Genomic DNA, 25,482 nt, shown 5'->3' on the forward strand with positions numbered 1-25,482 from the left:
ACTGGGGATTGAACCCAGGACCTTGTGCATGCTAAGCAGGCACACTACCCTCCTTCTGAGATGTCTCTTGATACTGATCCCTAACCAGAGTGGCATCTCCCTCCTCTGGTAGCAAATTTAAATGATTATATTGAAAGTATATATCTCAAATTGAGTTTAAAATGTTCTCATAAGTTGGAATGTTAAAAGTATTCTGAATTAAGTTTCTGCAAAAGAGGTGAAATAGCATATAAATCATATGGAACACCACTTATTACACACTTAGTTATTGTTTCTCAAATGTCCTGTATTTGCATGATAAAAAATTACCTGTCTCAAATATTATGTACCCAGTTTTAGAAAAATCTTTTTGTTATATATCCCTGAATATTCTCTTCTAGCAAGTTTAATGGAAACTTCTTATTTTCTGGTAGAAAAGCATGTGAATTTTAGAATTTAATGTTTTTGATAATCTGTTTATTAGAATACTATAACTCAACAAGACATGTGGAAAACAGGGGATCTAGATTTTCCCCCATTTTTGCCTCAAATAGGACCTCTATTTTAGTATTCATTATTTTTTGCCTTAGTTTTTTCAAGAGTGAATCAAAGAGGATAAAATACCTCTTATTGGGCCTAATGGCCATTGGGTTCTGTAGAGTTGTTTATTATTTAGTTATAAATGAGGTCATTGTTGCTTACTGATTTTTTTTCTGGTGTAAATATTTTCATTTGGTCATGATTTCTAATGAATTAATATTGGTGGAAGTGGGAAAAACATACTTATTTTGAATTGTCTTAAGAGTATTTTGAAATATTTGTAATTTTGTTACAGAAATAAGAATAAAGCTCTACAATGACAACCTACTTGGAATTCATTCAACAAAATGAAGAACGAGATGGAGTCCGATTTAGTTGGAATGTTTGGCCATCAAGTCGACTAGAAGCTACAAGAATGGTTGTTCCAGTAGCAGCCTTATTTACACCACTGAAAGAGAGACCGGATCTGCCACCTATTCAATATGAACCTGTCCTGTGTAGTAGGACCACTTGCCGTGCAGTTTTGAATCCTTTATGGTAATTAAAGTGTATGGAAAAAAACTAATGTGTCAGTATGATTCTTTTAAAAATGTAGTTTCTTTCTTGCTCTATATAAGAATACCTTTGTTTTGGTTTATAGCTATTTTTTCAAATTAAAATAGATCCAAAGAGCTGTAACATTTTAGGATCTTTCTAGTTGTAATGAGTTGATAAGAAAGCAAATGCCAAATTGTCACTGTGTAAATGGCTTGACCCTATGAGTATTCTCTAGATACTGATGTCAGGATATGTATCAACTCATCTTGTGTCATTGAAAAAGTCATAGTTGAGTGGTATGGTGTTTGAAAAGTGTTATGATTTCCTGTTACATAAACCAGATTCTCAAGAATCACTTTTCATTCCTCTTTCTACTCCCTCTCTCCCTACCCAATCTACTAGTAAATCTGGTCAAGTCTATCTCCAGAACATTTCTGATTTTATCTCTTATTCTCAATCTCTGCTGGTACTTCAAGGTGTACCATCTTTTTCCTGGATAGTTTCACTATCCTCCTAACTGGTCTTCCTGTTTCCATTCTTGCCTTTCAACAGTATATTCTCCAGAATATACTGTTTCACGAGTGGATATCAGATTATTAAAATCTTTCAATAGCTTCTTGTTACACTTGGAATGAAAAATCCAAACCTATTTTCAAGACCTGTAAAGCCTTATATGATCTAGCCTCTGTGTATTTCTGCCTTCATCTTGTACCATCCATTTTCTTTATTCTCTTCTGCACTGTACCTTACCCTCTCTTTGATCCTTGAATATATCTTAACTTATTTCTACCACAGTAGCCCTCCCACACACATTCTCATGTCCTGCTTTGTTCTCTTTCATTTTTATTACCACTATCTAAAAGTGTCTTCTGTGTTTATGCATTCACTTGCTTATTGTCTATCTTTCTCTTCTAGAATATAAGCTCTATGATAGCAGCCACCTTTGATTTCTTGTTAATGCTTTATCAGTACCTAGAATAATGGCATTCAATAATATATTTTTATTGAATAAATGTCCTATAGATCTGAGTATGGAAGTTACTGAGTCATTTGAAAATGAGAAAAAGTAGGCTTATCTTAATTTTATTGTTGGTATTTGCTATGTGTTAAAAGTTACAATATATTCTTTTTGGAGAACTTGTATGTGTTAAAAGTAGGAATTAAATATTGGCAACACCTAAAAATACAGGGCTTTTAAAGATTGCTTTGACTATCAATTTGAATGCATTCATATTTCAGAAAAATTAATTTTATTAAAATTAGGATTATTGTATAATTGAACCAAACCATGAGCTATTGTATCTTTTCTTAAAACAGTCAAGTGGATTATCGAGCAAAACTCTGGGCTTGCAACTTTTGTTATCAAAGGAATCAGGTAAGAAAAACCCCATTGCAGATGTTTGCTATAATACTGGTCTAAATGTGTGGAAAAATGTATGTTTAAAGATAAAGGCTGAGTAACTTTTTATATGATGAAAATATCTATTTTTTAATAATTAAATTATCAGGAAATAATTATTTTCAGTGTAAAATTTAATTACTTGCAAATTTGTTAGAATTTTTTTTTTTTTTAACCTATAGTTTCCACCGACTTACGCTGGTATATCTGAACTGAACCAACCTGCTGAACTTTTACCTCAGTTTTCCAGCATTGAATATGTAGTTCTGGTAAGAACGTAAGAGTAAATCTTTTAGAAAGTTTTAAATATCCAGTAATTTACTTTATATCAAAATAATTGTTAACTTGAGCTGACTTAAAAGGCACCATTCTTGATTCTCACTTTGAGTTAAGGGAACATTTCAAAGGTAAAAACTGTCAAGGTCAGTTTGAGCAAGGTAGTCTCTCTGTTGCAGTTATTTGGGTGGGCTGGTGTGATTTGCTATACTAAATAGGTCAATAAGCAGTAAAGTATCAATCTCACTTTATAGCTGGAAGGTCACTTCACAAATACTTAGTCAATATGATGCTGGAGCCTGATGATAGATCCTCAAGTCTAATGATGAAACTACTCTTGCATTGGTCCTTATTAGGAAAATAATTTTTCTTCCCTCCCTGAGCAGCTTTACATAGTTGTGTACATATTTAAGTATTAAAATAATATCTTTTACGAATGTTGTAGAGAAAGCAGAATATGGTTCACTTGAGCTAGTCAGTAATTTGTCCAGCCTGGCTAATTTCCAGTTCTCTTACAATCTAATTTAGGTTAGATAATTATCGTATAAAAAATCACCTCATTTTGTTTTTAAACTTTGTAATTATTATTTTCTTTCTTCTTTTTTGGGGGGAGGTAGCAGAATTAGATTTTTATTTCATTTGTGTGAATTCTGATCTCTTTTTTTAATGGAGGTACTGGAGATTGAACCCAAGACCTCATACACACTAAGCATGTGCTCTACCACTGAGCTGTACCCAACCCCCTATAGTTACTATTTTCTTATTTTAAAAGAACTAATTGCTTGTTATAAGAAATGAAACGTCATGCAGTTAAATAAAATTGAAAGTGAAGATATCCTCTATCTAACTATAATGTTTTTGAGCTCAATGTTTTTCACTTGATGATGTCATAGATACCTCTCCACAGATATATATAACCTGTTTCATTTCTGAAATGGCTTTATTAGGATTCATTTGTATAAGGGTAAATTATTAATTAGTCCTCTATTGGTTATCCTTGTATATTGTATTTAAGTATTAACACTTTTAAAACAACATTTTTTTAAAAGCGTGGTCCTCAGATGCCTTTGATATTCCTCTATGTGGTTGATACTTGCATGGAAGATGAAGATTTACAAGCCTTGAAAGAATCTATGCAGATGTCATTAAGTCTTTTGCCACCGACAGCTTTGGTTGGACTTATTACTTTTGGGAGAATGGTGCAGGTTCATGAACTTGGATGTGAGGGCATTTCAAAAAGCTACGTCTTCAGAGGAACAAAAGATCTGTCTGCCAAACAACTGCAGGTAAACAAGAATGGTAGTTTCAGCCTGTCTGTGAGCATTACTCTATGAACGTCTATAAATGCCTTCTGGATGTAAGTTTCTAGAAAATATTTTTATTATGAATAACTGATACAATTGTAAGAAAGCCTTTAGATTTAGTGTTGGCATCAGCTTTCTTTCATTTGCCTTAAATTGTTATTGTACAGGTTAAAGACCCTTCACTTTAACTTTAAAATTTAGAGTGAAACGGAAGGTATTTTAGTGATTTGAAGGGCTTAGAGAAGAGTCATGCTAACGACTGAGAGATGGCAACCACAGAATTTTAGCTTTTGTTTTTTTACATCTCACTTAGGAACTTAACACTTTTATTATGTTTGACAGGAGGAGATATTTTAAGGCTTGAGAGTTTATAGGTAAATCATGAGTATATATATTTTTTCATTTACTAGAACATTTTTAATCTTTGGGACAAATTGAAGCTTTGTCTTCCAAGGTAGGGAGTTTTGTGTAACATACTAGGATTATCTTGGGATAATTTTCAAATCTTTTTTCTGCGCAGAGATTTTGATAGATCATGAGTGAGTGGGTGAATATGTGCTTATATTGGAAGGTGATTGGGAGGGTAGAGATTGTTCCTGTAAGTGTTTTGAAAAACTTTCTAAGTGATTCTGATACAACCCACAGTTGAGAAATTACCCTAGAAGACGGTTGGTAAGCCTTGCATAAAGTAGACAGACGTGAAATCAGACTTTGGAGGCAGTTGGGGATCCCAAAGTGGAGAAAGATTCTGAGGATGACTCTAATTGAAGCTTAGCAGACTGAGCTAGTGGTGCTGCAGTTAGCTGAGATAGAAAATCCTGGAGGAATTTGCAGGTTCGAAGGGGGAGAATACTGAACAGAGTATACGATAGTTACTGAGTAGTGAATAAGATTTGAGAAAATGGAGAAAATTAGTTTGTATTCTTTCAAGAGGTTTGCTGTTGAAGGCAAGAAGGCGATAGTGTGAGAATTTGAGAGAGCAAGAACTGAGTTAAAGAGTTCTACTTTAGGAGGGACACTTGAATGTGTTTATGCACAGAAGAGAGACTAAAGAGGGTGAGTGAGAGCTAGAGGGAGATGAAGAGTGAGGTTTCACAGGACATGCTAGGGATTCCTTCAAGAGCATAGGAAGCACAGTGAGGATCATCTATTTCCATGACGAGAGAGAGAGGGCAGGTTTTAACCTCTCTGCCTAGGTTTTTTCATCTGTAAAAAGATAATAAAAGTGTCTACCAGATAGTCATGAAAGTTAAATGGATTGTGCTTTTAAGTATTTGCTATATTGTTATTTTTTAAACTGTAGATTTATTTAAAGTGGTTTATTAGTAGTTCTGATTGTAGAGTACATTTTACTTAAATTTTATAGTGCATAAAACATCTGCCTTTTTGCAACAAGCAGTGAATGCCTGCTGACTAAAGTTTTTTCCCTCCATTAAAATGTTTTTATTTTCCTTCTCTGTCCATCTTGTTGAAAAGAGCCTGGTCTTTGCTCCCCAAATAGTCCTGGATTGAAATCTTAAACTCTTCTAGTTGTGTGATCTTGGGGTGATCTCTTTGCTTGTTTTCTCATCCTCTGTGGAAAGGGATAAACAGTATCTATTTTGCCAGGTTATTGTTAGTGCAAAATGAGATAATGTAAGTGAGAGTACTCAATAGTGTAAACGCTTACAGAGCTTTATAGCAAAACCTGGACTAATATCTTGCTTTGCTGCTTCATAACTGTATAACCTTAAGCAAGTTACTTAGCCCTTCTGAGTGTCAGTTTTCATTTGTAAAGCAGGGATTAAAAAAACCTACTTCATTATTTTTGTGAGGAAATAGTATATATAAAGAGTTTCTGACACATAGTTAAGTCCTCAGTGAAAAGTTGCTATTCCTGCTAGCAGTATAGGAAATACTGCAGAATTGGTTCAAAAATTTTTTTCCCAAATCTTTAGACTTTCTGATTTTCTCTTGTATACTTTTATTCTGTTACTTCATGACTAAGCGTTTCTAGATTCAAGCCAATTTTTGGAAAATAACGTTATCTTCATGTGTCTGGAGAGGAACTGTGCACACGTCTAAAATTCAAATCAAAACTGGAAGTTTGGTTGGGCATTAAGTCAGAAAATGAAAAAGCATACATGTACAAGGTGTGTGTACCTTGTAACCATCCTTTATACCATTCCATGTATTTTTCCTTCATATTTATTACAGTTGCAGTTTTACACTCAGTTACTTAAAGATATTAACTCATCTGTTTTACCAGGATTTAATTTTCATATGGTCAGGGACTATATATTTTTTTCACCATTAAATGCCTGGCACATAGCAGGTACTTGAGATGTACTTCCTGAAGGGGATGAATGAATACAAGATAAGAAATATAGACATTCAAGTTAAACAGTAGTTTATTTTGACTGTTAATTAGAAATAAAGTATTTCTGAGCTAGTATGTCTCTTTGCTCACATAGCACCTTGTACTTCGCTCTCTTATGATGATTACTTCATTGTATTACTGTTTACCTGACAGTCTCCCCACCTGGACCTTTTGCATTCTGAGGAAGAGACTTTGTGTTCTTTATTTTTGTGTTTTGATGCCTAGGGAAACACCTTGCATTTGGTAAATAGTTGATACATCTTTGTAGGAGTAATTACATGGATATCACAGAAATAATCTCTTTACAGGAAATGCTGGGGCTCTCTAAAGTACCAGTTACTCAAGCAACACGTGGTCCTCAGGTACAGCAGCCACCTCCTTCTAATAGGTAATAATTAAATATGGCAAAGACAATTTTATGATTGATGCAGCTGTTTTAAGCATCCCATGCCCTTAACTTGAACATAGACATTCAGTGATAATATGTTGTTAAATATTTTTAGGAATAGAAATATTGCATTGGCCTTTAAAAGAGTTGAGGTAGAATCACATCACTGAAATGAATAGTTTCTCATCACAATGTAAGGAGTTACTTTAGTTTTGATATATTTCTGATTTTCTATTTTTATGCTCAGGAAAACTTTTTGTGATTGAGGGCAGCCAAGCAAAAGTAGGGCCCCCAAAACTTTTTGTTTTGCATTCTTAGCCTTATAGATAGCTTTTTCCACTAAACTTACTAATAAGAGGTGGTATTACTAAAATTGAGTTGATGTGTCTTCTCATAGTTAATTCAGTAACCTTAAAACTTACCAGATTAGGGGGGATGGTATAGCTCAAGTGGTAGAGTGCATGTTTAGCATGTACGAGGTACTGTGTTCAATCCCCAGTACTGCCTCTAAACATAAATAAGTAAATAAACCTATTTATCTCCCCGCAAAATTAAAAAAAAAAAAACTTAACTAGATTGGTAGATGAAAGATGCAGTCCTAAGGTAATACTTGGTTTGAGTGTTTCATTTATAGTAGTTGTAGTCACAGTGTGGTTCCTCACTAGCAGACAGCATCATCTGGGAACTTACTTGAAATACAGATTCTTAGTCATCACCCCTGACTCACTGAAACAAAGCTCTGGAACCAGCAATCTGTGTTAAAACGAGTCCTCCCACCGATTCTGATATACACAAAAGTTTGAAAACCATTGGTCTACTTTGTATTCAAATTATTTTTCTCTATTTTTAAGGAAGTGGACAATTTGTTTCTTAAACCCTTATCCACAAACATTTATAAATGGCCTTTTATTTGATTTTGTTTTGCAGATTCTTGCAGCCAGTACAGAAAATAGACATGAATCTCACAGATCTTCTGGGAGAACTGCAGCGAGACCCTTGGCCTGTACCACAGGGAAAGAGACCCTTGCGTTCCTCTGGGGTGGCACTTTCCATAGCTGTAGGACTGCTTGAGGTAGTGATGATAGCTTTGTTATGGAATGTAAATGTGTATGTGTGTGTATGGAATGATATGCACAAGATAACGTTGAGTGGAAAAATCAGGGTATAGGACAGGAAGTACATGATTGTATTTAAAGTTTGATCTGTGCTGTATCCTTTTGTGTATAGAGAGGCTTCTGGAAGGATGTTTACGCAAATGTTCACAGTGGATACTCAGCTGTCCCAGATTTGGCCAGTGGAAGCCCCTTTAAGCTGGCTCATGGGTCCTAATTATATATCTCCATCATTGTTCGAACATTTTCTTGCTTTCTAGTACAGTAAGATGTTCAAGGCTCATCTTACATGTTCCTTGCCCTGGACCTGAAATCAGCCATTTAGAAGCCTTGGCTCTTTTTAGCCTTGGGTCCACCAAGCAGATCTAGATACTTCATGTGGTCACTGGTACTGGAATGTCATTTCTTCCAGGTCCCAGTGGGTGGAGCTAAGAAATAGATGTATGTGCATATGTATATGTGTGTATGTATGTTTCTATAAATGTATGTATATACACACACTCATATAATAAAGTATACATGTGTGCATATGTCACATATATCTGTGTACCACTGTGTACATCTGTGTCTCTCTCTATTAAAACCACAAACCGCTATGTATGTTCTTTCAGGTATTTCTCATTTCAATTCAGTAAGGGTTTATTCTGTCCTTCCCACTTTCCATATTTATAACTCCCTTCTCTGACCATGAAAAGCTGACTCTCATTATTCAAAATATGTTTGCTTATTTGCTCAGTTCTAGTATACACATAGTATATAGTTTTAGAATTTCTAGCTCAGACCTCTGCTCTGTGAAAAAGAAGGCTTGAATTTAGGGCTTACTATTTGTTTTAACATTCTGAGGACATTTGGGGCAAAATGCACTGTACTCAAAAGTGATCTGGGTTTTTTATCTACACCCTCCCCCCACTTACTGTGGTTGTGTTATTCATTTGCTGTACATTCTGTTCATTTCTTTTTTTAAAAATCCCATTCTTGTTTTGCATGTGTCTATATGTGTAGTGAAATATTAAAATGATTCCAAATCAGAATTGTACAAAAAGATATACTCAGCAGTGTCATTCCTACCCAGTCCCTTTGTTGTCTTCTAGTAAATTTCTTAAGAAGGCTTAAAGGGTATAGAATTTCCTCGATTGTTGAATGTTTAAACTCTTTTCCTATTGCCTTTTTATACTTGAAGGACAGCTTGGTTGGATATAAAAAGCCTCGGTTCTCACTTTCTTTCCTATGTTTTTTTGAAAATGCTGCTCCATTGTTTTCTTGCCTTGATGTTGTTTTTGAGAAGGCTGATGTCAGTCTCTTTTTTTAAATTGAAATATAGTAGGTTTACAATGTTGTGTTAATGTCTAGTGTATAGTATAGTGATTCAGTTATACACACACACACATATATTCCTTTTCATATTCTTTTTCATTATAGACTATTACAAGATAGTCAATATAGTTAGTTCCCTATGCTGTACCGTAGGACCTTGCTGTTTATCTATTTTATATATAGTAGTTAGTATCTGCAAATCTGGAACTCACAAATTATCCCTCCGCTTCCCTTCCCCCCAATGGTAACCATTAGTTGGTTTTCTATGTCTGTGAGTCTGTTTCTGTTTTGTGAATAGGTTCATTTGTGTCCTTTTTTTAGATTCCACATATATGATATTTTTCTCTCTTTCTAGAAAGCTTACCTCACTTAGTATGGCAATCTCCAGGTCCATCCATGTTGCTGCAAAAGTGATCCCAGTCTCTTGCCCTTGTAAATTATTTGATTATTTTGCTTAGAGATCTTGAGGAATTTATCTTTGTAACTTAATAGTATTAGTAGTATGTCTTGTGGGTTAATTTTCTCTAGTGCCTGGTCCTTTTCTATCCTTCTTTATACGTGTATTCAGATCTTTTATTTCTATAAAGTTTTCTTTTATTGTAGTTTTGAGTATTGGTTTTATTTCATTGTTTTGTTTATCTTCTTTAAGATGTAAATTATACACAATTGGATATTTGCTTGTTTTCCGTTTCAACCACTTCTTTATACTTTTTTATTTCATTTTCACGCTCTAGGTTGTTTTCTTGGTTTTCTTCAGTGCCCCTTAGTAAGTTTTCATTTGAATCTGGCAGTTGTTCTACGCCAGCTTCTAGCTTCCTTTTTCTTTCTTCCATCTACGTGTCCCCAAACTGCCCTTGCTCTGTGTGAAGGCTTGCATGAAAGATAGCTCCCTGGGACTTAGTGTTTATCTTTTCACTTGTAAGTAATTTGAAGTTTTAATGTTCTTTTTTGATCTAGTTATGAAGGTGTGTGTTTTGTATGCTTTTATTTGTTTTTTTTTTAATTGATGTTTCAACTTTACATGACTACTATTAGCTCAGATACCCAAGATGAAAAGAGTATTTTTATTTGTTTGTTAAACTAGTTTAAGAAAGTTATGGAAGTAATAAGTAATAAAAACATTCAGACAATATGTAAGGCTTTACAAAAATGAAAAGTAAAAGGTAGCTTTCCTTGCTCTTGCCCAGATTTGTTAATCATGTGATTTTTAAAATTATCATTAAAGTTTATATAATTTACATTCTTTTCTGAAGCTATAATGTAGCGCAAAAAATGCACTCCATATTTTTGTCCAATAACTATAGAAATACAAATGAAAGCATTTTGAATATGATTATATAAATATTATTAATTGTGGAACAAATAGAGTGATTATACACATAGAGAAGTAATTTTTAGTCATTGCAATTTTACTGCTTGATGGGGAGTCTTTCATGTATCAGTTTTAGGATACCTTAAAAAAATTTTTTTCTAGATTCCCTTATTTCTTTTGGATTGAACTTAGTTCTTTTGTTTCTTATAAATTTTGAGTTCATGCATATCTAAAATTTAAAATAATTTTTCCTCTCACTTCATTTGTACTTTAGGTAGCTGTAGAATTATGGGTTCCAGATAATCTTCAGTAGGATCTTTGACCCATTCCTCACTAGTATTCTAACAGACAGTTTATTGATGATAATTTGATGTAATCTCATTCTTACTCCTTTTTAGGAAACTCTTTAGCCCACTGAACATTTTTAAAATGTTCCCTTTAATTTTAGAATTCTGAAATTTCAGTAGGCTGTGTTTGGGTTTGATTCTTTGTTCATTAATTATGTTTGGTTCTTGGTAGGCCCTTTCATTCTGAAGATTCCTGTCATTCTTCAGGTTACTTTTTCTTTTTTATTCTATACTCATTAGATTGATGCTGGACATCTGTATTTCTTTATATCTTTATTTTTTTCCCCTCATATTTTCCTTTGCTCCCATTTCTGGGAGATTTCTTCAACTTTATTTTCCATATCTCTAACTTGATTTTCAGGCGTGGTTTTCAGCCCATCCATTGAGGTATTTTTGTTTTTGCAGTGATTTTAGTTCTAGAATCTCTTGAGAGTTGTCATATTTGTTGTGGTATCTGTTGTAACACGTGCTCTGTTTTGTATCTTTCAGCCCCCAGTTTCTGTGCTAAGAACCGTCCCTGGGCAGATTGCCTACTTTCCTCAGAGAACAGTTCTCAGGAATTGCTGATGGCAAAATCTCTTGTCATTAGCTGCTGTTTCTGGAGCTGACTGCACTTTGGTCAATTGCTGCTTTTTGTGGTTTTTTGACTCTAAATGTAGAGTTTCTAAGATTTTCCCTTGGAAGATCTAGCTTACCTTGGGTATCTGGAATATGTTTTTTAAAATTCTTTTGTCAATCTAATACAGTCTATTGTTTGGATTTCTCAAAATTTCTGGTCTACTGATAGCACTCTTTCTTATTTATTTATTTACTTATTTTTTAAAACAATACCATTTATCTCATTTCACTGGTATCTTGAGAGAAAGGGGAGGTAGATTGGAGTACTCAGTCCATCAACTAGAAATTTAAATTGTGCGTATGTTTTAAGCATAGAAAACAAAAATAAAATAACAGCAATAAAACAGAAGAAGATGCTCTCTTTTCTTCTTCCTTCTGTACTCCTCTCTGTCTAGGACTCCTCCCAGCCTAGGACTAGTTAAGCAAGAGGAACATCCTTGCTTAAAGGGATCAGGTTTATAGATTATTTTAAAATTAGGAAGTCACTGTTATTAGAATAGAATTTCAAAGGAAAGATACTCAAACAAACATCTTGTTTGTACATTTTTTTTGAACATTTGATTATTTCGTGGAAAATGTATGCTTTCCTGTTGTCTAGAAAAAATGTATCAAAATTCACTATCAGGAATGTATATCCGTATGTTTTCCTTTAAACTCTTCTAATGAATTACTTTTTTTCTGATAGTGTACCTTTCCCAACACTGGTGCTCGTATCATGATGTTCATTGGTGGTCCAGCCACTCAGGGGCCTGGAATGGTGGTTGGAGATGAATTGAAGACACCTATAAGATCATGGCATGACATTGAAAAAGATAATGCCAAATATGTTAAAAAAGGAACTAAGGTAATTTTGGTTTTGAAGTCTTTTTGCCTTATTAGAAAATTTCATTTGATGGAAGAAGAATACAAACATCTTATGATAAATCTGATATTGTGTTGATACTGCAACTGCTATTCAGAATTGGAGAAATAGTATTTTTTTCTTGATAATTTACATTATAATTTTTCTGATTTTAAATATTTAATAACTTAATAGTGGACACCAGTAAATATCTCTTTAAAAACTACTCCTGAGAGAAACCCTGTATGCCTTTTTTAATATTCATATTAAAGAATGTCTTTCCTATTAGTAAGAACTCCTTAAATTTTTCAATTCTTCATTTCTAAGAGGCTGTCCTTTAGATATGTATATTGTTCATAGCTGAGTCCATCATTTTCTCATGAGTTGTCTTCTGTTCATGTAAATTCAGTTTTATCTGGGTTTGTGTCAGCACATTTTCACTACTGTTGATTCGTGACTCCCTTATTGGTTCTGCTTGTTAATGTCTACCTCCCCTCTTTTTTTTTTTTTTTTTTTTTTTTTTACTTCTCTAGAGTTCACAAATTTAGTTTAGTTGTGCTGTATTATCTCATATTTCTTTTTGGTAGTCATTATTTATTATATTTTTAAAGGTGTAATTAATAACAGATAATTTTTGTCACTGTTAATGGAAGCTTTCTTCCTGCGACCTAACTTGCCTTTTGAGCTTGGAATTTTTCTTAGAGCTTCAAAATAAGTTTTATATTTGTTTATCTTAATGCTTTTGTTATTGTATCTCTATTTTTGATGTTACTTGACTGGATTTAGTCAGGAAAAAGTATTCTATGTTGTTCTACCATGTTTATGTATGAAAAGCAAGATGTTCATTATGCCTTTCTTCAAAGTTAGCTTAATTTAGGCATTCATTTAGAAATAATGGCTTTTAAAAAAAATAATGTGCAAGTAGCAGACTTATGGAAGGTATTGTATCATAAGACATTATGAAAATTATATTAGAAAAAATCACTTTTTAATTATTATGGATTATTCCTTTAGTTTTTCTTAGATCATTTTGATCTATTAATGGGAAAAAGATTTATAGGGCAATTAAATTTGTACATTGCTTTGTTTTGATTTTAAAAAATCTGTTGTAGCATTTTGAAGCATTGGCTAATCGAGCTGCTACGACTGGTCATGTTATTGATATCTATGCATGTGCATTAGATCAGACAGGTCTTCTGGAGATGAAATGCTGTCCTAACCTTACTGGGTATGTATTTAAATTTATATAAGTTTTGCAGTTATAAACTAATTGTGACAAGTTTACAAATATAAACCAATAATGACAGTTTTGCAAAAAAAACCCAAAGCAGTCATCATCGTACCACTCCAGGACAACAGCTTTTAACAGCTTTTGGTACTCCTTTCAGTGAAGCTCACTTTAAATTTGTTGTAAAATGCAGTTAAAAAGGCACAAGCTCTGTTTTAAAAGCTCATCTTGATATCCTGCAGTCATTGTTTTATTTCATTATTTTAGCAGCTTTTTTGAGATGTAATTCACATACCATAAAATTTACTCATTTAAAACATACAGTTAATTTTTTTTAGTATATTCCAACCATCACCATAATTTAATTGTAGAACATTTCATTACCCCAGCAAGAAACTCTGTACCCATTAGCAGTCACTCCCCATCCCTCTTTCCTTCCCCTTTCCCTTCCTCTTTCAGCCTAGACAACTACTGAGCTTCTGTCTCTATAGATTTGGTTATTCTTTATCTTCAGGGGAAACCATTTTGTCTTTCACCGTTAAGAATGATTTAGCTGTAGGTTTTTGTAGATGTCTTTATCAGATTGAGTAAGTACCTATCCCTAGTTTGTTGAGGTTTTGTTTTTGTTCATGAAAGTGTGTTGGATTTTGTTAAATGTTTTCTTCTATGTCAATTGAGATGATCATATGATTTTTTTTCCTTCTTTTTATTAATATGGTGTTTTGCAGTGATTTGGTATGTTAAACCAACCTTGCATTCTTGGAATGACTCTCACTTGTGAATAATCCTTTATATATATTGCCAGATTTGGTTTGCTAGTATTTTGTTGAGGTTTTTTTACATTTATCTTTATAAGGGATTTTGATCTGTAGTTTCCTTTTCTTGTGATGTCTTTGGTGTTGGTGTCAGGGTAATACTTGCCTCATAGAATGAATTGAGAAATATTCTTTTCTCTTCCTTTGGGAGTCATTGTTTTGGGGATAGTTTGATTAGGCTTTATAAACCTCAGTCAAGTAAGTCAACTCATTTCTTAAGTTTATTTATTTATTTAATTCATCTAGTGAATATTAGTGAGCACCTACTATGTGTCAGACTGTTTTAGGTATTGGAGATACAGCAGTGAACTAAACCTAGAACTCTGCCCTCATGGATCTTATCTTCTAGTATAGGACTGTTCAGTGTTATTTTGTATTCATCATATTCTCTGTGTTGTCCCATTGCAATGCGACAAGTATGACTGGGGAAATGAATTTTTAATTTTATTCAATTTTAATTGATAAACATTTAAATTTAAATAGCCACATGTTAGATGGACAGTTCTAGTGAGAGGAGATGAGACAAGTAAAGTAGATAGTACGTCAGATGGTGATAAATGTTAGGGAGAAAAGTAAGTCAGGACATGAGCATAGAGGTTTGCAGTTCTAAATGGGGTGAGAAGGGAAAGCCTCATTAAAGGTGATGTTTTAGCAAAGACTTATGGAAGTGAGAGAGTGAGCCACACGTGTATATGAAAGAAGAGTGTTCTAAGCAGAGAGAATAGCAAGTGCAAAGCTGAGAATGTACCTGGGGTGTTTGAGAAATACTGAGGAGGCCAAAGTAGCTGTACTGGGGTGAGTCAGAGGGACAGATTGTGAGGGAATTTTTACTATTGTAAGGGCTTTGGATTATGCTTGGAATGAGATGGGAAGTCATTGGAGAATTTTTGGCAGAGGAGTGATGTGATCTGACTTAATATTTTAAAAGAATCATTTGACTTCAGTTGTCTTCAGTAGAGGAATATAAGAATACCCAGTGGGGACATCACAGGTAGTGAGAAGTGGTTCGATTTTGGATATATTTAGAAGGTAGAGGATTTTCTGATAGATTGGATCTAGGGTTTGAGAAAACCGAAAGACTTTACTGGAAGGATTGATTTGCCCTTTATTGAAATGGATAAGAGTGAGACAAAGAATATTTGGGGAGAAGATTAGAGCTCAGTTCTGAACATGTTTGGTTCAAGATGCCAGCAGATATCCATGAGAAGATATTGAGTAGGCAGTTGGATATTAGAACCTAGAATGCAGAAGATAGGTCTGGGTTTATATCTGGAGATATAAATGGAAGTTGTCAGAATACTGGTGGTTTTGTAGAGCAATAGAAATGGATGAGATTCTAAGATTGTGTAATTTAACACTACAAAGATCATTGGTGACCTTTTTAAGAGCATTGAAAGTTGACTTAGAGTAAATAAGAAAAAGAACAGGAGGAAGGGATTGGAAGCAGCTGACATACACCGGAGCTTCTCAGATTTTCGTTTCGCTTGTGCAGGTCAACTGGATATCTTGTTAAAATAGATTCTGGATTTAGTGTGCTTAGAGTGGGACTTGATTTTTATTTTATTTTGGGGGGAGGTAATTAGGTCTGTTTATTTATTTACTTTTTGAATGGAGGTACTGGGGATAGAACCTAGGACCTTGTGCATGCTAAGCACGTGCTCTACTACTGAGGTATACCCTCTCCCTAGAGTGGGACTTGAAATTCTGCTTTTCCATCAAGAGCCTTGGTGATGCTAATGTTGATGGACCAAGGGCCACACTGAATAGTAAGGGTTAGACAGCTCTTTTATAGAAGTTTGCTGTAAAAGGGAGCATATAAGCAGGATGTGGTGTAAGTTGCTATTAATTTAGGATGCATTACTAGGTTTAGTGATACCATAGACCATCATAGATGACATGTTTGTAAAAGTAGAAAATCTGAAAAAATCTACATACAAACTGTTAGAATTAGTATGTTGTCAAGGCTTCTAGATCAAGGTCAGTGTACAAAAGTCAACTGTATTTTTATATATCAGTAACAAATACAGTTGACCCTTGAACTACTTAGGTTTGAACTGTGCAGGTCCCTTTATATGTGGGTTTCTTTCAATCAGTACATACTTCAGTACTATACAATCCGTGTTTGTTTGAATCTGAGGTTGTGGAATCATTAATAATGGAGGGTCTACTATAAAGTTTTACATAGGTTTTCGGCTGTGCCTAAGGGTGGGTGCCCCCAACCCCTGCATTGTTCAAGAGCCAGCTATAAATAGAAAATAAAATTTAACAAGATACAATTTATAATAGCATAAGAGATAACGTAAATTAAGACTTTAACAGTATCAAAAATAAAATCACCAACCATTGATTAATTATACCACATCAGTTTTATTCTTTTGCCTAATTTAATTTTTGATTATATTTTAAAAACTACTTAAAATATTTTGAAGATACGAGCAAATATATATAAATATTTTATGCAAATATGTATACGGATGTACAGATCCCCTTCATAATTTAAACAGTAGAAAATTTTATCTTCCCCTACTTTGTATTTTTTACTTACATCCTGAAAATTGGTCTATAGCAGTATAGTTTACCATTGAACAATTCAGAGATTAGGGGAACTGACCCTTTGAGTGATGGAAAAAAATCCCAGTGTAATTTATGGTTGGCCATCCATAAACGTGGTTCCTCCGTATTTGCAGTTCTGCATCCTTGGATTCAACCATCTATGGATTTACTATTGAAAAAAAACCTATGCATAAGTGGATCCATGCAGGTCAAAACCTATATTGTTCAAGGGTCAACTGAATATTATTCCATTGTGTGGATGTACCATATTTTATTCAGCTAGTCTAATAGTTGGGCATTTGGATTGTTTCTAATCTTTTATTATTATAAATAGTACATCATTGTATAGACTTGTGCATAGATTTTGCTTTTTGGGTTTTTTTTGCTAGATTATCTTTAGGATAGATTCCTAATAGTAGGGTGACTGGATTAAAGAGAAAATATATGTGTAATTTTGTTAAGATATTGTCAAGTTCCCTTGCACTGGGGCTGCACCATTTCCATTCCCATCAGCAGTTATGAGAGTGCCTGCTTTTCCACAGCCTTGCCAACAAAATATTGTCAGACTAATTTGCTAATCTATTAAGGTAGAAATAGCATCTCAGAATAGCTTTTATTTGACAGTTAATTTTTTTAAAAGTTAAAAAAATCTGTAAAGATATATGCTACTGAAAAAAAAAACTTAAGTGCATAGAGTGAAAATACTTCTAAGATATCCTTCTGTTCTCATTCACTGGGTATAACACAGTTAAGTTTGATGTGATACACAGAGACAATATTTGTAACAGATACACATACACACATAGATATTTGTCATCAGGAATGAGAATGCATGCCATGAACTGTGAGCTGTCTTTCCTGGTAGGGAGAACTGGGTGACTGGGGTGGGAGAGACCTGTTTGTTACTGTGTACCCTTTTGCACCTTGTGAATTTTGTAATGTGTGGGATGTATTACTTATTTCAAAAAGGAATTCAAAAAATCACTGAGGACAAATACAAGTGTTAGGGGCACTCAGGTACCCTCAGGATTGATATTATTTGTGGGATTTTTTTTCATATATTTGAGTTTTTAAAATTAATGGTAATATTGTACATTTTGGGAGATATCTTTAAATTTTCTTGGTATTGTTGAGAAATAATTTATTTTTCTAGTTTTAACACATGGACTTAATACGTGTGTCACATTGTTTTTTGTTTTTTCCACGCAGAGGATACATGGTAATGGGCGACTCTTTCAACACTTCCTTATTCAAGCAGACTTTTCAAAGAGTCTTTACCAAAGATATGCATGGACAGTTTAAAATGGGCTTTGGTGGTACATTAGAAATAAAGGTAAGAACCAAAATTTGACATGTATGGTATGTTAACATGAAAGAAATTTGTAAGCTTGACCATAATTGATACCTAACTGAACGCACAAATGATAAGAAAGCCAAACAGCCTGATTGCTAGAATGGAGAGAGTTTTGGTGATGTGGATAGAGGATCAAACCAGCTGTAACATTCCCTTAAGCCAAAGCCTAATCCAGAGCAAGGCTCTAACTCTCCTCAGTTCTAAGAAGGCTGAGAGAGGTGAGGAAGCTGCAGAAGAAGAGTTTGAAGCTACCAGAGTTGGTTCATGAGGTTTAAGGAAAGAAGCCGTCTCCATAACATAAAAATGCAGGATGAAGCGGCAAGTGCTGATGTGAAAGCTGCAGCAAGTTATCGGGAAGATCTAGGCAAGGTCATTCATGAAGGTGGCTACACTAAGCAACGGATTTTCAATGGAGATTTAACAGCCTTCTATTGAAACAAGATGCCATCTAGGACTCTGAGAGTAGAGAAGGGAAGTCAGTGGCTGCCTTCAAAGCTTCAGAGGATGGGTGACTCTCTTGTTGGGGGCTCAAGCAGGTGATGACTCGAAGTTGAAGCTAATGCTCATGTACCATTTCCAGAAACCCTAAGACCCTTAAGAATTATGCTAAATCTACCCTGCTAGTGCTCCCTAAATGGAACAACACAGCCTGGAGGACAGCACATCTGTTTATAACATGGTTTACTGAATATTTTAAGCCCGTTGTTGAGACCTACTGCTGAGAAGAAAAGATTCCTTTTGAAATAGTACTGCTCATTGACAGTACACTTAGTCACCCAGAGTTCTGATGGAGATGGACAATGAGATTCATCCTGCTTTCATGACAACATCCATTCTGCAGCCTATGGGTCAAGAAGTCATTTCAACTTTTTAAGTCTTACTATTTAAGAAATATATTTTGTGAGGCTATAGCTGTCATAGGTGGTGATTCCTCTGATGAATCTGGGCAAAGTAAATTGAAAACTTAAAAAGAATTCACCATTCTAGATGCCTTTAAGAACATTTGTTTCGTGGGAAGAGGTCAAAATATCAACCTTAACAAGTTTGGAGGAAGGTGATCCAACCCTCATGGATTAATATGAGGGATTCAAGACTTCAGTGGAGGAAGTAACTGCAGATGTAGTGGAATTAGCAAGAGAACTAGAATTAAAAGTGGAGCCTGAAGATGTGACAATTGCTGCAATCTCATGATAAAGTTTGTATGGATTAGGTCTTGATTCTTATGGATGAGCAAAGAAAGTGGTTTCTTGAGATAGAAAATGCTCCTGGTGAAGATACTGTGAAGATCGTTGAAATGACAACAAAGGATTTAGAGTATTAAGTACGCTTAGATGATAAAGCAGCAGCAGAGTGTGAGAGGATTGACTCCAATTGTGAGAGAAGTTCTACTGTGGGTAAAATGCTATCAAACAGCATTGCGTACTGCAGAGAAATTGTTTGTGAAAAGAAAAGTAATTTGATGCAGCAAAATTCATTGTTTTCTTATTTTAAAAAATTACCCCAGCTACCCACAACCTTCAGCAACCATCATCACCCTGATCAGTCAGCAGCCAGCATCATTGAGGCAAGACCCTTTGCCAGCACAAAGATGATGCCTTACTGAAGGCTCAAATGATGGTTACCATTTTTATTAATAAAATATTTTAAATTAAGTTATGTACATTGTTTTCTTAAGATAATGCTTTTACACACTTAATAGACTATAGTGTAGTGTAAACATAATTGTCGCAAAGTTATATAATGTAAGATTATAAGATTACTTACAATACCTAATAAAACGTAAATGCTATGTAAACAGCATTGCGTGTGTACAAGCAAATTCAAGCTTTGCTTTTTCGAACTTTCTGAAAACATTTTTTTCAAAAGTTTTAATCTGAGATTGGTTGACTCTGCAGTTGTGGAGCCCACTGACATGAAGGACCAATTGTATGTTCTTATTTTGCAGACTTCAAGGGAAATAAAGATTTCAGGAGCTATTGGACCCTGCGTGTCTCTCAATTCTAAAGGACCCTGTGTGTCTGAAAATGTAAGTCACCTTTATTCTAAAAAGAAAATACAGTTAATTCTCTGGGCAGATCCGACAAAGACCTGGGGTGACAGTCAATAGCATTCCTTTCAAAATTATTGTTTGGGCTGTTTTTCAGTACAATGTGGTTCAGCTTCCACTGGTATACCTCTGTTTGTGGTTGTTCTTTCTGCATGCCCTTTTTCTTGTCCATCCCTAAATTAAAACTTTTGTACTGTCACCAGTCTTCTATTTTTTTATGCATAAATTATTCCTTGCCCCAGTGTGCCTAAAAAACCCAACAACTATAATTTGGAAATTTGGAGACTTCTGAAAGTCAAAATTAATTCTGAAAATTTTTTTTTTAGTAGAATTTCCATCAAAGTAACCAAATCAGCCAGATTTAAGTTTCAATTCCTTTCTTTTCTATTATCCCATCTAGTGGACATATCATATGAACACTTGTAGAATGGTAGAATCATGTAGCTGTGGAGAGAATGATGGAACAAATGACAGAGTGGGCTTTATAATGACAGAGTTTGAAAATTAATTTTAAACAGTTTGCATGGTAAAGATTTATATCTAAGAAGTTTTCTTGGGAATTAGACTGCTTAAATTATGCAGCTCTGATCCAGAGAACCTATATTCATATACGCATATCCTATATGTTAAATTAACATCTCTTTACACAGATTAAATAGTTGGATAGAAGGATAATGTTAGTTGTAATTACTTCATTAAATGATGTATATTTTTAAAGTCTACAATATGAAGAACTTGTATTAATATGTGTAATTTACTTAGCAAGAGTTTGGATCATTTTATGATTTTATTTGTGTTAAAATTGCTTAATTTTATTTCATGATATATTTATACAATCTTAAAAAATTTTTAAGCTTCTAACATTTACTGAATTAGTTAGAATCCGGAAATAAGATTTTTTCTTACTGGCATTTTTCCTCTTTCTGCCTTCATATACATAGTAATAAATTGTATTCTGTAGCTTTTGAACATACTATGTTTTATTTTTACAGGAGATAGGAACAGGTGGCACTTGTCAATGGAAGATATGTGGACTCAGTCCCACTACAACCTTAGCCATATATTTTGAAGTTGTCAACCAGGTATGACTTTTTATATTTGAATATTGAAATGTGTATTTGAAAAAAATACTTATTTTAGGCCATGAATATTTCCAGAGCTTGTGACCCAAAGCTTATTCTGTTTTGGAGTTTTTGTTTGTCATTTTCTGTTCCTCAAGGCTAAACTCCTTGATGAGAGGACATACTGCAACAAGGTGTCAGGGAAGCCTGCAAATGCCCAACCTTGGGCAACCCAACTTTCAGTCTCAGTTTTCTTTTTTCTGTTTTTAATATAAAATTGAAGCATAAATAAAATCTTAAATTCTGTTCCAGTTATGCATTTTTGTAATTAGGTATCTACCTCCTCCTAGTTGTCACAGGGTGTATAGTGATATATGAATCCTCCTATAAGAAAGTTTAATAATATCAAAATCCATAGAAAAAGACTGTAAGGTAAAGGTTCCAATATTTGGAGAGATTTTTGTCTTTTGCTGCAGGTGGAAGTTGTCATATTAAAGAATGATATAATGTATCAATTATTAACTTATATACTAATAGTAATTAGGCATAAAATGAACAACAAAGTATTAGTAGTCGGCCTTCCTCAGACAGGTGCAGGAATTTTTTTTTTAACAATTAAAATTTGTGAAAAAGATAGTGGCTCTTATTGACAAAACAACAACAATAAGGAACAAAACAAGAATGTCTGTTGTCAAAGGGCATGAAGAAAGTTTCCTTATTGATGACCTTTTGAAGATTGTTATCATATATTACTATTGTTCTCTTTTCATTAATGGTTTTTTTAATTGGTCATCTGTTCATCATGTGATTATCTTACTAAAAGCTCTGTTTTCATCTTATGTATCTAGGGAAGAGAACTTAGCTCAATTTCTCTTTATCCAATAACTCAGGCAAAATTACCTCACTTATGTCTGTTCTTATGTGTTAATTTCTTTACACTTCTCCCTTCATTTTGTTTTTCACGTTCCACTGAATTATATATTCCTTGAAATTGATTTCCTAACTGGACTCATTCCTATCCATCGTAATTTTTCTCCTCTCTCAAATCCATTTCTCTTTCATGTGGCAAATCACAACTGTTTTGTATGCACTGGAAAAAGCATCCTTCTGATAGATTTTAGAATGAATTTTATTAGTGTTAGGATATGCAGCCCATGACTGTGTGACAACAATGTAATAGATTTTGCTTAATTTTTACTCTTATTTTTATATAGCATAATGCTCCAATTCCTCAAGGAGGGCGTGGTGCAATCCAGTTTGTGACTCAGTATCAGCATTCAAGTGGGCAGAGACGCATCCGAGTGACTACCATTGCTAGGAAGTAAGTTGTATCCGTTAGAGATTTAATTACATATCAAAACTGTTCTGGGTTGTGCTCCCAAACTAGCTTCCTATTTTGAGTGACATCCGTGACTAAAGAATGAATATTTATGACTAATAGTGTTTTATTTCTTTCTAATCCAGATTATTTGCTAAAATATTCATTGTCAAGAACTATAAAACAATTTATAAAAATTACTCCTAAGACACATTCTTCAAAATATTCTTCTGTTTACCTTGTTCCCCTGAGAGGAGGAAAAACTGTAAACATTATCTTGTAATAGACAATAATAATATACATACATATAAACATTATATATCCATATATAACAACATAGAACAGTAAGTAATAGCATTACTTTTCAATTGATTATAAAGTTCTTAGCTACTTTTATTACATATTTTTCAAGTGTTATTGGTTATTTAGTTAACTTATTATACCTTTATTCAGCATCTACTTTGTGGACTAGGTACTTTTGAGGGAGGGTATGGAATGCAAAAGACTTGAACATCCTTGGTTTGCTATATGATGATGTGGAATAGACCAGTCCCCAAACTATCTGTGGTGAAGGGCCAGGTAATTTTTTCCCCCCAATCCTTTGGAGACTAATACTTTTATTAATATACTCAAAATAAATTACTTCAAAAATGGAATTTTAAAAAATCATTCAAAATACAAATTCCTATTTTTATTTTTGTTAGATTCATCAGTCATAAAATTATTTTATTATATTGCTCAAAAGTTTCTAAACATTTATTCTCAGGTTCTGCTTTTACCTGATGGCTAACTGGCTAGCTTTGCACTAGCAAAATCAAAAGCTGCTCATAGCTTTTAGGTTTGAAATATTCTAAAAATGAAGAGTTTTTTAAAAAGTTAGGTTACTCTTTCAAGAAGAGGGGAGCTTTTGTTGTGAGAAGTTTTTCATGTTGTGAGAAAATTTTCAGTTTGTTTGCCCAGAATGTATGAGCTATTTGTAGAGACATACTGTGTGTGTTGTGGTGCCACTTGTATCACTATGTCTCACCAAAGCACCCATCCTTTCAAATTAACTCACCCTGACCATTTTCAGTAGTCAAGGCTTATTCTTTATTAGGAATATGATTTTAGGGGCCCTGGCAAGTGCATAAGTGAATAAGCTATGTGAAAATAAAAGACTCAAGTTTCTGAGATAGAATCCATTACCCTGTGTTTCATAGAGAAAATAACTTTGATCTGGAAAGTTTGGCTTGAAACTCGTAATTGCTACCTAAATTTTCTTGGGATCACTTACATCATAGAGTCATGTAAAGGTGGTCCAGCTTTTCACCACATCTGTAAGTATTGCCAGAATTGCTTAAAGTGAGGTAGTTTAGAACTAGGATCAGCTGAAGTATTGCAAAACCCTGTGAAGTGTGAAACAAACAAAAACTGTCGCTGCATCTACCCAGGGTTAGTTTGACTGAATTAGATTAATAGAATATGTAAATTTAATAAATTACTGCTATTTTATACATAATATCAAATTAATCCCTTAAACTAAAATTTTTGATTGGTTTTAGTCAGCGTGTTAACATGGAGAGAAAAGAACACATAGTAATTTTAATTATGTAATTTTATCACTAATAATTGATTAAAGACCAACGAGAAAAAATTCTGATAGTTTATATATTTTCCAGTTTAGCAAATAAGAATTACTTAGTCTGGAAGAAAACTTTATTTTTGTATTTCCGTATTTCTGATTTTATAAAATTGAAGAAATGAAATTTTTAAAGTCTGATATGCAAGCTTGTGTACTATGTGCATATGCACACACACATACCTGTGCTATTATTTTTACTTGTAAAAATCTTAATGTTTTAAGGAAAGTTTGGAAATCTTCCTTTATAGTTAGTTACTTTGCAGGATTTTATTAGGTTTGGATATATTTTTCTGAAAAACAATGAGTATCATACTTACTATTAGTGATTTTTTTTAAAGCTTATTTTTCTAGGTAATATTGGAATTTTGAAATGTTGAAGTAATTTTCTATATCTTTTAATTTTCTATATCTATATCTTTTAACTTGAAATCTGTGTGATAGCCATGGGAGGAACAAATGCCAACATAGTTCCTCCAAGATGGACTTTTAGGAAATTTCCATTTAGGAAGATTAAAACATTATGTATATTTTAACCTTTTTGTGTTTAGGACAGCAGAAGAGTTCTCTTGAATTTCACTGTTATTTAGCAATTTGACATGACCTTGTGAGTATAATTTCTGTGCTTTCTTCTTGTCTTTAGCTGGGCAGATGCTCAAACACAAATCCAAAACATCGCTGCGTCTTTTGACCAGGAGGCAGCTGCCATTCTTATGGCTCGGCTGGCAATATACAGAGCAGAAACAGAAGAGGGTCCTGATGTGCTTAGATGGCTGGACAGACAGCTCATTCGACTGGTAAGACGTAAACATCATACTTTTCTAAATCCGTTTACATTTATTTGTAGAAAATATTTTCTGATAATCTCTTTCAAGGTGCTTGACAGTATAACCGGGACTGTATGAGGGACTCCTAATCAAGTTGCTGAGAAAGACATAGCAATGAGTGGTGGAGTTCATTTATCTCTTCCAGGAAACTAAAATGCCTTTTTTCCTTAATAGGAAAGAGTGACAATTGTGTAACCTATTACTATTATTTTTTGGCTGATATCAGATCAATTCCCAATTTATTCCTAAATGACTATAACTTTTTTATTGCTTTTTTTGCATATTTTTCTCCATTGTTATGGTTTTAATTTTGTATTTTCATTATACTGGAATAT

At 33.8% G+C, this 25,482-nt stretch overlaps 1 protein-coding gene across 6 annotated transcripts in view; it reads left to right on the forward strand.

Moving 5' to 3' along the window:
* SEC23A (SEC23 homolog A, COPII coat complex component) overlaps positions 1 to 25,482 on the forward strand; it is a 56,640-nt gene that overhangs the window by 10,532 nt on the left and 20,626 nt on the right. For all 6 annotated transcript variants that reach the window (XM_074365599.1, XM_074365600.1, XM_074365597.1 and 3 more), the window contains 13 exons: positions 815 to 1,056; positions 2,374 to 2,431; positions 2,638 to 2,724; positions 3,781 to 4,017; positions 6,703 to 6,782; positions 7,710 to 7,854; positions 12,171 to 12,329; positions 13,439 to 13,554; positions 18,132 to 18,255; positions 20,222 to 20,302; positions 21,316 to 21,405; positions 22,599 to 22,705; positions 24,964 to 25,117. In XM_074365599.1, the coding sequence (XP_074221700.1) occupies positions 836 to 1,056; positions 2,374 to 2,431; positions 2,638 to 2,724; positions 3,781 to 4,017; positions 6,703 to 6,782; positions 7,710 to 7,854; positions 12,171 to 12,329; positions 13,439 to 13,554; positions 18,132 to 18,255; positions 20,222 to 20,302; positions 21,316 to 21,405; positions 22,599 to 22,705; positions 24,964 to 25,117 (1,659 nt within the window). In that variant the 5' untranslated portion in view covers positions 815 to 835. The remainder of the gene's footprint in view (positions 1 to 814; positions 1,057 to 2,373; positions 2,432 to 2,637; positions 2,725 to 3,780; positions 4,018 to 6,702; positions 6,783 to 7,709; positions 7,855 to 12,170; positions 12,330 to 13,438; positions 13,555 to 18,131; positions 18,256 to 20,221; positions 20,303 to 21,315; positions 21,406 to 22,598; positions 22,706 to 24,963; positions 25,118 to 25,482) is intronic.

This window comes from Camelus bactrianus, chromosome 6 (assembly GCF_048773025.1).
Source record: "Camelus bactrianus isolate YW-2024 breed Bactrian camel chromosome 6, ASM4877302v1, whole genome shotgun sequence".
NCBI classification, from domain to species: Eukaryota; Metazoa; Chordata; class Mammalia; order Artiodactyla; family Camelidae; genus Camelus; species Camelus bactrianus.